The sequence below is a fragment of the Macrotis lagotis genome, chromosome 2 (genome assembly GCF_037893015.1).
Source record: "Macrotis lagotis isolate mMagLag1 chromosome 2, bilby.v1.9.chrom.fasta, whole genome shotgun sequence".
In the NCBI taxonomy this organism is placed as follows: domain Eukaryota; kingdom Metazoa; phylum Chordata; class Mammalia; order Peramelemorphia; family Peramelidae; genus Macrotis; species Macrotis lagotis.
In genome coordinates, this window is record NC_133659.1 from 161144486 (window position 1) to 161157371 (window position 12886).

The 12886-nt window shown below is 34.9% G+C and overlaps 1 protein-coding gene across 1 annotated transcript; it reads right to left on the minus strand.

Annotated features, from left to right (window-relative positions):
• Positions 1-1396: 1396 nt before the first annotated feature.
• Positions 1397-12662, minus strand: LOC141512012 (olfactory receptor 10R2-like). Its single transcript, XM_074220940.1, is given in 4 exon segments — positions 1397-2362; positions 11750-11785; positions 11788-11848; positions 12565-12662. Coding segments are annotated over 4 exon segments (1161 nt in total).
• Positions 12663-12886: the final 224 nt, after the last annotated feature.

The window sequence follows — 12886 nt, forward strand, 5'->3', positions numbered from 1 at the left end:
AATCCATATTTTTCTGTCTCTCTGTTTTGACATCCTCCAGCTTAGGTATTAATATCATATTATTATTATGTATGGAATTTCTTAAGATTACTTTTTCATATTATGCATAGAGTTCATATGATGTTGGGATTGATTGTCTTTTGAATATTTGATAGAATTTGCTATAAATACAATTGATCCTAAAGTTTTTTCTTCTCACAACCCCATCCCTCCATTTGGTAATTCATTTGTGACTTGTTTAATTTCTTTTTTTGTGATTCAATTATTTTAAATTCCCTCTTTATTCTATCAATCTGTGCATTTTATATTTTTGTAAATATTCATCCATTTTATCTGTTGTTAAACTTTATTGACATAAGGTGGAGAAAAATAATTCCTGATATGGATAGTTGTTTGCTCTAGTTAATTCTCTTTCTCTGGGGCAGCTAGGTGGTGCAATGGATGGAGCACTAGCCATGAAGTCAGGAGGACCTGAGTTCAAATCTGATCTCAGGCACTTAATAATTGCCTAGCTGGGTGACCTTGGGCAAGTCACTCTTTTTTAAAAAGATTTTTGCAAGGCAAATGGGGTTAAGTGGTTTGCCCAAGGCCACCCAGCTAGGTAATTATTAAGTGTTTAGGGCTGGATTTGAACCCAGATACTCCTGACTCCAAGGCTGGTGCTCCATCCACTGCGCCATCTAGCCACCCCTATGGGCAAATCACTCTTAACCCCATTACCTTAAATAAATAAAATTTTAAAAAATTTATCTTCTCCTAAAATATCTTGCATATGTGAACCTGTTGGCATATATTATCCCAAAAGAATGTAAGCTCTTTGAATATCCAGGGCTTAGCACAATGTCTTACTAACACTTAATATGTGTGATGACTTGGATTTGATTATATTGATTGGCAGGGGAAAACTGGAAGAGTGTGAGTGTGTATGTACATGTGTGTGTGTTTGTGTATGAATAACTAATCCCAAGGTGTTTGGTGCCGTTTAGCAGTTTGGTATTCTTACATGTCTAGGGTCAGTTGTTCAGTAATAGTTAAGCTGATGATGAGAATGTCTTTCAAAGATAGCTACAAACCTATTTCTGAAATAATATTTGCCCTGAACCTGCACTCTGTAAGAATGTTCCACAGGAGAATTAAAATAATAGCACTCAGTTCTTAAAAGACCACGCTACCTTTATGAGACTAGTGAAATATTAAAAGGTTTAATAGAATTCCTCCATGGTAACTGACAATATGTGCTGGGCTTTCCTCTAGTATTTGTTTCTCACTGAAGTAGATAGGGAAAAAATCCTCCAAAATTTATAGAAGTATGAAGAGCAGATATTAGCACCTGAACCATAGCTATGCCTATGTCTGTTTCTTTTATATATTTGCATATGGTTCTGCAATATCTAAATTATACATTTTTAGAAGACAATTCTCCCCAGCCTATCACCTTCCGAATAGCCATCTGGACATCCTTGTTCCTGAGACTGTAAACCAAAGGATTCAATAAGGGAGTAATGATGGTGTAAGTCACTGTCACCAGTCGATCTTTGCTAGATGTGTATCTGGATGAAGGTCTTAAGTAGACAAAAGATGCACATCCATAGTGGACCACAACCACTGTGAGGTGGGAGGCACAGGTAGAAAAGGCTTTTTTTTTCCCTTCAGTTGATGGGATTTTCAGGATAGTTCTTACAATGAAGCCATAAGTGATACAGATGAAAGTCAAGGGGACCATGAGTATCACAACCCCACCAATGAATATAATCACCTCATTGATATAGGGATCCCCACAGGCAAGATGAATGACAGGTGCAATGTCACAAAAATAGTGATTGACCCTGTTGGAGTTGCAGAAGGGTAGGCTGAAGACCAAAAATGTACCCACCATTGAAATCAGAAAGCCACACATACCACAAGTGGCTGCCATGAACTTGCATAACCACCAGCTCATAAGAACTGGGTAGCGCAAAGGATAACAGATGGCAGTGTAGCGGTCATAACCCATCACACCCAACAACAGGCAGTTGGTGACTGCAAAGCCAAGAAAGAAGAACATTTGGGTAGCACAACTGATGAACGATATTGTCCTGAACACAGATAAGAGGTTAAGGAGCATCTTGGGAAGGATGACCAAGGTGTAGAAGGTCTCAGAGACAGAAAGGACACACAAGAAGAAGTACATGGGGGTGTGGAGGCTATGCTCTAGGCGGACTGTGGTGATAATGGTGATGTTTCCACCCAGGATTAACAGGTAGAGGCAGAGAATGACAGCAAAGAGAACAAACTGCATTTCCTGAAGGTCAGAAAAGCCAAGCAAAAAGAACTCAGTGATCATAGTGAAGTTCTCTAAAGAAAGATGATTCCAGGCAATGACCTAGGGTGAAGAAGAGGGGAAAAAAGTCTCATTTCTGTGCACTGAGGAAGCTGGAGTTCATTCATTCCTTCATTCTGAATACCTTGCTAATTGTTTCTACCCTAAATCTCTTCAATAAATATTTTTTAGAAGGTGAAGAGGAAGGGAGGTTTAAAGGAGTGGGTTAGAGGTGAGGGTAACAAGTACTGTATTTATGGCTGAAGTTATTTGGGTTATCAGTCAGAAGGATTCTGGAAAACTTGTGGAACATATTCACAAGAAATTGGCTGAAATTCTGAAATGCTTAATCCATGCTATCAGAGTATCAATTTAAGGATGTTTTATCTTTAAATTTTATTATCTAGTTTATTATCTAGTATTGGAGTAGTTAGATATGTCTGGAACCTATGAGAGTATCTATTCCATAGGAATACCTCCTCTGGTATTTCTAACAGGCAACTATTTAGTCTTTTAACATTTTCAGAGATCAGGATTGTAATACCTTCTTTAATCCCCAAGGCAGCCTATTCAATTTTTATATTGTTCTAAGTTTTAGGAAGTTCATTCCTAATGGTTCCCCCAAAATCTTCCTATAATTTCCAACTATTTTTAATAGTTCTCTCTGTGTACTCTTTATACTGTCTTTTCCCCATATTTCTCACCTAATATTTTGGTATCTGACTTCTAAATCAAGTCCTTAAATTTCTTGCTTCATATTAAGAATGTCTGCCATTTTCCTTAGCATGCTATAGAATTGTGAAGTTATTCTCATCTATTGTCTGAATGTTAGTATTCCACAACATTGACAAACATTATATTTTCCTTCTGCTAATCACTGATGAAAATATTAATTTGCAACCATCCCAGCATGGAACCCTGGGGAGTTTCACTTTTCTTATTTCTTTTAGGTAAGTACCTTTTAAATCCTAACTATTGCTCCCTGTTTTCAGTTAAAATCTTTAAACAAACACCCCCTTTTATTTCCTTTTGGAGTTTCTTTTTATTATCTTTTATATAGAATTTATCAAATAATTTTCAAAAATTCAAATAAATAATATTCATGAGCCTTTCCTAGAAATAGACTTGCAAAATCAAATCATTCTAAGAACAATAATAGATTTTGTTTAGTGAGATTGTCTAGAATACTAGACTAGAGTCATGAAGGGCAGAGTTCAAATCCAGTTTTGGACACTTAATAGCGATGTTCCCTGGGCATGTCACTTAAATTCTAGTTGCCTTTAGTTCACTCAACAATAAAATGAAAATCATAACATTTATCTCAAAAGGTTGTGATAAAAATCAAATGAGTTATCTATATAACCTTTTAGGACAATGCCTGACATACAGAAGGTGTTTAATAAATGCTTGTTCCCTTCTCTTCCCCATATCAACTCCCTGCTCCCTTCCCCCCACAGGTATGGCTTTGGTGTACAATGATGAAATATGTTTATCAATTCCTGACTTATATCATAGTCCTCCACAAGTCTAAAATTTCCAACATCTCCATTGAATCTTTATCTTTGATGAAGACAAGGATAAGTCCTAGAGGGTGTCTGATGGTCTTTTTAAATTAATTAATCTATTTGATTTTTAATTTTAATTATTTTTTATTTTATTTTGCAAAATCAAGTTTTCAACATATACTTCCAAAACCTTGAGTTTCTAATTCTCTCCCTTCCTCCCACCCCCCTTTTCCCATTGAGAAAGCATGTTACTTGGTGTAGTTTAAGAAAGTGTAGCCATGAAAAATATTTCTACCATAGTCATGTCACATGTCTACCATAGTCAGACACACAAAGAAAGAGAAGCTTAAAGAAAAACAGTGAGGGAAAAAATTTGCTTCAATCTGTTTTCAGGAATGTCTTATAGTCTAGCAACAAAACAGAATGGTCAGGGTAGCTTACTGATTTTACTCATTGGTTTCACAGTTTTGCTCCAACTTCATATTGATACCATCTTGTCCATGGTATTTTTCCACATCTGCCTGATAGATGAGGTTTGGGCTATTCTCTTGACTATGCTGATATTTAAAGGAATTTTGGACTTCTAAGCAAACAACAAATTAAAGAAGCCAAAGGAATTAGGTTCCACATAACCAGAATTCAAAACAAAACCCCAAACAAACAAAAAACCAACCCAAGAAAAATTACAAAAAGATGTGACCAATGACACTCAGATAGTAAGTGGCAGAACTAGAATTGAAACCAAACACCTCTAATTCCAAATCCAGCAAACTTTCTTCTGAACTGTGACTGAATCAGATTATTGATGTTCAGAAAAATGTAAAACAAAAAAGTATTGAATTATTATATTTTAATGATGCAAGAAAATTTCCCCGAATGTTATAAAAATGAAACAATAAATATGCATCTTTCACTTAGAGGTCCATGCATGACCTTTTACTTAGAATCAAATCTATGGTTCTCTGTACCTTCAAGGTTAAACATAATGTCCTCTGTTGGGCATGTAAAGCCCTTCATAATCTAGCCACTTCCTACCTTTAAGTTCTTACACATTACTTTGCTTCAGGTACTCCTTTGACCAATTACAGTGGTCTCTCTGCTGTTCTTCAGACAAAATTCTGCTTTAGCCCTGTTTTTATCTCATGGCTGGAATGCATTCGTCCCTCACTTTTCTTGGCTTTCTCCAAGAGTTGACTCAAATACTATCTTCTACAGTAGGTCTTTCCAGACCTCCTCCCTGGTAGTATCTTCCCCTCTGAGAATCCTTTTTATCTACTATGTATATATCTTGTATCTACCCAGTGATTTTCAAACTGTTTCCCCCATTAGAATGTGAGCTCTTGAAGACAAGGACTAATTTGCTTTATTTTCCTTTTACTTTCTTTGTATCTCCAGCACCTAGTCCAGTGCCTGATGCATATTAAACTCTTAATAAATACTTGTTAACTGAAAAACAAATGCAACCCATACAACTCTAACCAATGAACTTCATAGAAACTTAAAATTTAATTCATTGTAGTATATCATCAAACTTCAGAACTAAAATGAGAAGTGCTTAAAGTCATCAGGATTGAGAGATTATATATATATATATATGTATCAAAGACATTAAATAGCTATATAATATATGCATAGGAGATGCTATTTATATTAAAAAAAGATCAGATTTCAAAATCTTTTCTGAAAAAAGGAACTAACTGATTATGGTTTTATATAAAATTTAGAAAATTTTTTAACATATGTCCCCTAAACCCTCTCAAACTTTCCTAATTTTGTCAAGGTCATCAACCTTCTAGTTACCAGTTTAAAGCCATGAAGCTACTGTTCTCTTACACTATTCATTCTCCTTCGCCCCACGTAGCCAATTATCTGCCAAGTTCTGATTGTACCCTATAGTATCTCTCTTTGTCTTCCCTTTCTCTCTACTCAAACCATAGCTTAGGCTCCTTTCACCTCTCATCTGGATTGTTAATTGATCTTAATTTCTCTTCCTTCCTCAAGTATTTCTTTGTCTATCATTTTCTGATTAATAACTTTAAATCATAGCTCAGAACATGTTGTTCCCCTTTTCACACAACTTCCGTGGTTTTCTGTTGCCTCATCAATAACATACTCCACTTTGGTAGTTAAAATCTATTTCCATCTATCATTTTAGGTTGATGTCACATTACTCCTCATGTACTCTATACACCAAAAGTATACTGGAAATCAGAGTTTCATCAATCAAAGATTACAAAACTTTCTGAGAAAGAGATAAAAATTCTTTTAAAAGTTATATGGGGAGGTGGCTAGGTGGTGCAGTGGATAGAGCACCGGCCCTGGAGGCAGGAGTACCTGAGTTCAAATCCAGCTTCAGACACTTAATAATTACCTAACTGTGTGACCTTGGGCAAGCCACTTAACCCCACTGCCTTGCAAAAAAACAAACAAAAAAACCCTAAAAAAAAGTTAGATAGGCATTTGACAAAAAAAAATGAGTTTAGAGACACAACTCATAATGGATGTTATGAGATTCTATATACTTTAATAATATGAACATAAAACAAATTACTAAAATGGAAGAAAATAAGTTTTATCTCAAACATGGAGAGTTAGAAAGCCATTTTATCTGTCTAAGGTTTAAAAATTTTTGGTAAAATAAATGGATTTAATACATGTAAAGAAAAAGTCACAGAAAAAATAACCATAACTAGATTTTTTTAAAAAGAAAAGATGTTGGAAAATTTTTAAAATAAGGTTATCTGTTAAAAATCTGAGAGTTTGATTTCATAAAGATGTTAAAAATTAAAGTGATTTCCCATTGGGTAGTAACAAGATATAAACATGTAATTTTTGAAAGTGGAAATACAAATTAAAATCATTTAAAATTATTTAAATTGTCTTAAAATCATAAATATGAATGAAAACATCTTTAAAGTGCTATCTTAAAACCATCAAATTGGCCAAACAAAAGTTTAAAATATTGGATATGAAAGTTGATGGGGTTAAGGGGAAATAGGCATTCTATTGTCACATATGAAGAGGGAAGTATGAATTAATCATTTCATTAGCATAGAGAAGAATCCAGTAAAAAAAAACTCTCTCCAGAAATGCAGACTAGTACTTTCTTTGCAATTCATAATCTTAGAGAGCACTGAGAGATTAAATTATTTGTCTAAGGTCACACAACCAGCTATACATCAAAGATAGGACTTAACCCAAGTCTTTGTGACTTAAAGTTAAAACAAAAAGACAATCTTGTTGCAGGGCAATTCAACTGTTCAATAACTTATGAAATTGATTATTCTCCTCCATCCAATGATCCTGTTATAGGACTTTATCATAAGAAAGTTAATAATACTCCAAAGTTGGAGTTTGCTACTATTGTTGCTTTCGGTGGTCCTGCTGCTGGTGTTAATGGTGATAGTATAGATATTCTCTTTCCTACTTCAGATGAAAATTCCTTTATTAACATCATTTAATCTGAAGTTTGAAAGACTTCATAGTCTTTATCAGAGATTGTGAAACTTCTAACACAGGGTTACCTCCAGGTTTCAGTGAGGTAAATGAAGAGTATTTCTTTGGAAGTGAGGTGAGGAAAGGAGATTATTAAAAGGGATGGAAAACTCTTATCATATATACATTCATGCATTTGCTTTATTTTTAATAATAAAGAATTATCAATAATTGGCATGCTAAATGACTGGAAAATAGTTGAAAAAGCATCAATGAAACAGACTATTAGTGTACCATTAAAATGGCTAATATGAACAATACAGGTAAATATGTTAAGATTTATGCCACCGGACTATTGCAGTAGCCTGCTAATGGTTCTGTTTGCCCGAAGTCTTTCCCCACAACAATCCATTGTCCATTTATCTAAAAACTGATTTTCTTAAAGCACAAATTCAACCATTTCACTTCCCCATTCAGTAGCTCTCTGATACAAAACACTCTGGCATTCAGAATTTTTCCTAATCTGACCCTCTCCTCCCTTTCCAGTTTACTTATGCTCCGAATACTGTTTGATACAGTGTCTCTAGCCTTCTGTCCATTTCACAAATAAATACTCTCTTTCTACTCTGGGTACTTCCTTTGACTGTCTCCCATATCTTGAATGCTCTCTCTTTCCTCATCTGTTCCTACCAAGTTTCCTGGTTTCTTTTAAGTTTCAAATGAAATCTCATTTTTTTTAGAGTAAATCTTTTCAAACCCCTATTAATTCTAGTGCTTTCCTTCTATTGTTTTCTATTTATCTTCTATATACCTTAACCCTTGTATATATTTGTTTCCATATTGTCTCTCCCATTAGTAATGAGCTTCTCAAAGTCAGGAGTTGTCTTTTGCCTCTTTTTGTATTCCTCAGCACTTAGCATAGTTCCTGATATATAATAAATGTATCCTGATTGACTGATTCTCCATAAGTTTGTTTGGACCAACTTTAGCAAAGTTTTAGAGAAATAATCTTTTTTTTTTTTAGTTTTTGCAAGGCAAATGGGGTTAAGTGGCTTGCACAAGGCCACACAACTAGGTAATTATTAAGCATCTGAGGCCAGATTTGAACTCAGGTACTCCTGACTTCAGGGCCAGTGTTCTATCCACTGTGCTACCTAGCCACCCCGAGAAATAATCTTCAATTTTGGTCCCCACCTCATCTTTTGATGCCCTTATCCCCTTATAATCTATAGTACCATTTTACCATTATTCAATAGTGAATTTCTGGTGCTTTCTGAATCTCAGAATGTTAGAATTGAAAACGATTCTGCAGCACATATATTAAAATTGGAATCAAATGCATTCTTAGAGATTTTCTAGACCAATCCTTGTCTAAACCATAAATTTCTTCTACTACATCCCCAAGATGTAGACTCTAAATGCACACTTCCAGTGATAAGAAGCTCAATATCACATAAATAAAACATAAATATCACATAAATAAAACACAACAATCCATATTTAAACAGTTTTCATTGTTGGGAACATATTCTTTATATTGAGTTAAATTATGTCTATAGCTTCTATAGAGTTTAAATTGTACTTTCTAGGGTCAAGCTATGAGAGTGGAAACTCTCTTTTCTGTAATAATCCTTCAAATAGTTAAAGGCATGGCATTTATTACCACCCAACCCCTACTCCTAACACTCTTCTCTTCTCAAGGTTAAACACCCTCCAGTTCCTTCTATTCAATGCATAAAATTAAAAAAAAAACCTCATAACTGTATTGGACCAGAAACTAACCAAGAATTCCCACAATAATGTCCTGCAAGTGTAAACAACCTATGTACTTAAAGACTTTCAGTGAGGGGAATTCATCACTTCCTGAGAAACCTCATTGCACTATGATACAATCTTAATTGTTAGGAAAATATTTTTAATATTATATCAAGACTATATCTCCATGCAACTTCCATCCATTTCACCTAGTTATTTTACTCTCCAGAATAAATCAAGACAAACCTAACCTGTCTTCCACTTTATAGCTCTGCCAGTTCTTGAAGAAAATTAATTTAGATTTATACATCTTAATCCATTGTCTGCCCTATGGTGTCTGACAGTTTTTCTTTTCATGGAATATGCTCTTCCCTACATCTCCTTTTATGAAAATATGATTGGTTTATAAGACCTAGTTCTAATGCTTCCTCTTCCACAAAGCAATTGCTGAACTCTCTGTCAGAGAGGAAAAGATCTCTTCCTCCTTCGAACTTCTGAATACTTTGCGCATCTTTTATAACATTTATTGCTTATTGTTTCATATTGCATATACTCTCTCCTATTAGATTTTAAAAAGTGGTTATGACTTTTTATTTTTGGATCCCCAATGGATACTAAGAAATATTTTTGAATGAATGAATGAATGCATTTTTTTAAAGTATGGAATGAAATGTTAGAATTTCAGGCATTATGGCATCTAAATATATAAGGAAGGTCAGGTCTTTTGTGGGAGTAGGGACTTTTTTAGGACTACACAAATAGAACTTTTGCCACAATAGACAATTCTTAATTTACATATATCCTGGACTTCCTGTTTTTACTTGAGCTGTCTTTTCCCACATTTTCTCAGCAATAATTTTTTATATTTTGCCAATGAGACACACAGATATTCAATCTGATTTTCTGGTGCTTCACACAAAGAATAGGACTAGACTCTTGTGGTGTATGCTATTTGTCTAGTGCTGTGCTTTTTTTGAGGTTCAAAAATTCCCAGTGAGGAAACTCCCTCTCCCAATGTAAATCAATAGCTATCTTGCTTTTTCTTGTGTTGGGGAGTTACCTGTAGAGACTGAGAAATTAATTGACTTGACCCTAATCAAATATTCAATATGTCTACAGTAGTGAGACCTGAATCTGTATCTTCCAGACAGAAAGAATGATCCTCTATTCATTTTACAATCCTACCTCAATTGATTTGCATAAATAACACTCTTCTCTTTCAATTGACATCCATATTTTCTCCAGTATCCCCCTTGAATCTATTGAAAGACAATCCATTACTATGGAATAGGGGTTGAAATCAGGAGATTTAGGGTTGGGTAACCACCCTGACATTATTAACTGTGGGACCAGTTTTCTTATCTGTAAAATATGAGTGATGATATTTATACTGCATGCCTCACCAAAGTGTAACAACAACAGGGATAAGAACTGGAGCCATGATTTCATTGAAATACAAATGTCCCAGATGAAAAAGTTATTCTTTCTACAAATATAGATCAGTATCTTTTCTGTAACATTGATTTTTAGAAAGTTATCTAGAATGTTGAGAGATTAAATACTTGGCCAAGGGTGCCCAGCAACTTAATGTCAAAGACAGGATTTCATCCCAAGCTTTTCAGAGTCAGAATTCAGCTTATGCTAAGAATGACTCTAAGTAAAAGAAACATTCTATACATTGAATCCATTGTTATTATTCTACGTTTTCCTTTTTTTTCACTAACATACAAAACTTAGTCCTTTTGGGATGATTATTATAAGGTGGCTCACAAGAATGAATTTCTTGTCCATTCTATTTGCTTATCAGGATTGAGTTGGATATGACTTTTTCTTGTGGGACCCAGAGCTGATTATTCTAAGTAGCAGTCAGGTATTATATAAAGACTTTCTAAAAGGCAGGTAGATGTGATGGAAAAGTGCTGAATCTGGAGTGAGAAGACAAGTTTGAATCCTAGGTCTGCTTCTTACTAACTGTGTGACCTTGAAAAAAATCTTAGCCAGTCTTCATCACAGTTTCTCCATTATCAATAAGAGAGAACTGGCACTGTGTGATGTCTACAGTATTTTCTATCTTTCCAGTTTCTCTTCTTCTTACTTTGCTTGGTATGCAGGGTGATGATGCCAATCTAGATGGAGGAAACCAATGAAAGGCACAGAGAAGATGCTTAATAATTGCTTGCTTGCTTGCTTGCTTGCTTCCTTCCTTCCTTCCTTCCTTCCTTCCTTCCTTCCATGACTAGTTTCATGAATAGGAGATATATTTTTTTCAAGTAGATTATAAACTTTCTAGGAATAGGGACCAGGTCTTCTATTTATTTTTTCCTCCTACCATTCCCCTGGTACTGGATAGTAAGAATGCCTTAAACAGATATCGTACTTGACAGTTTTTTTAAAGCACTTTCAAATCCATTAACTGATTGGATTCTTGTAAAAATCCTATTGGGTTTATAGTATGTGTTATTTCTCCTAATTTACAGATAAGGAAACTGAGTACATAAGAGGCTCTTGCCTAAGTCACTTGCCTAAGATTAGACAGCTGGAATAGTCAGAACCAGTTTCCTGACTCCCAGATATATGCTCTTTCCACTTCCATCCCAAACTGGGACCAGAGCTATTTATTGAATCAGAATGGTACCACTATGTTCTGGCCCAAAATTCATGCTGCTGATGACTGACTGACCAAATGACTAACTGAGAGATGGGGTGTTGCATCAAGAACTACAATGATTTTGCTCAGTTCACTGGGCTTCCTTACCTCATCAGTGATCTGGTTCTTCATCTCTGACATCACATCTGTGGTAGATTCATTTCCGGATTTAGACAGGAAAGTGGTATCCAAGGACAATAAGGCTTTCTAGATTGAAGCAGGCATGTTACAAACTTACTTCACCATTATTTTCTTAGACTTTTTGCTTTTCTCCAATTATGCATTAGACCTCTGAGGCCACTTTCCTTTGATGTTAAAGAGTGGTAATAGGTAGTGAATTGTTGGGGAAAATGAACTTCACAGAAAAATATTGAATAAGCCATTGTAACTCATAGCAACATTGCTATAGTCTTACTAAAAGAGAAGTTTTGGAAAGATAATTAAAAGATTAGGGGGAAAGCATGGCATACGATATATAGGACTTATCATGGACTTGAATGCCAAGTCCCAATTGACAACTATAAATTCCAACTAGCCAAGTGTCAAGGACAAGTAATGATAAAAAGGAATTTTCTAAGATTTTTACAGACCCATTGCCACTTTGTTTCAGTGGAGAGAATTTCCATACTGGGATTTCCCACAAAATTTTGTCAGAAACACACACACACACAATATACATTTAAGGTTTGAAAACAAGCAGATTTTATCTCAGAAGGGTAATGCAAGTTTATGGAAGAATTGAGGGAAGGTTTTTGGAGAGAAGAAGTTGAATAAGAAATTGTTAATGAAGTATTTTATATGAGAGAAAGATGGAGCAGGTAAAACTAGACAAAGTTCTCTTCAACAGAAAGTTTTAAAAGGACTCACAGAGTTAGGAGTAAAGTTAGATTGTAAGTTACCCCTATTGGCCATAATGACCTCACTGTGACCAGTTCAGCCTCTTCAATTCTGCTTTCCTTCCAAGCTGCTTCCATATTGTCATTATCTTGTTTTCACTCACTCTCTTGCTTTCCATTAGCATCTTGCTTCTCTCCCATCCTCGCCCCTTCCCAAATCTACTTAACTCATTGCTATTCCTCACCATAACCCAACCAGTTACTGAAGATAAATAGGGCACTGGTTTAAGAAGAACTTGACCACCCATGAAATGAATAAGATATCTTTTATTATGAAACTATTTTCTTTAATAATGGTTGGCATGTCCCAGTATGAATTAAAGTCCCTAAAATCCTTAATAAAACCAAC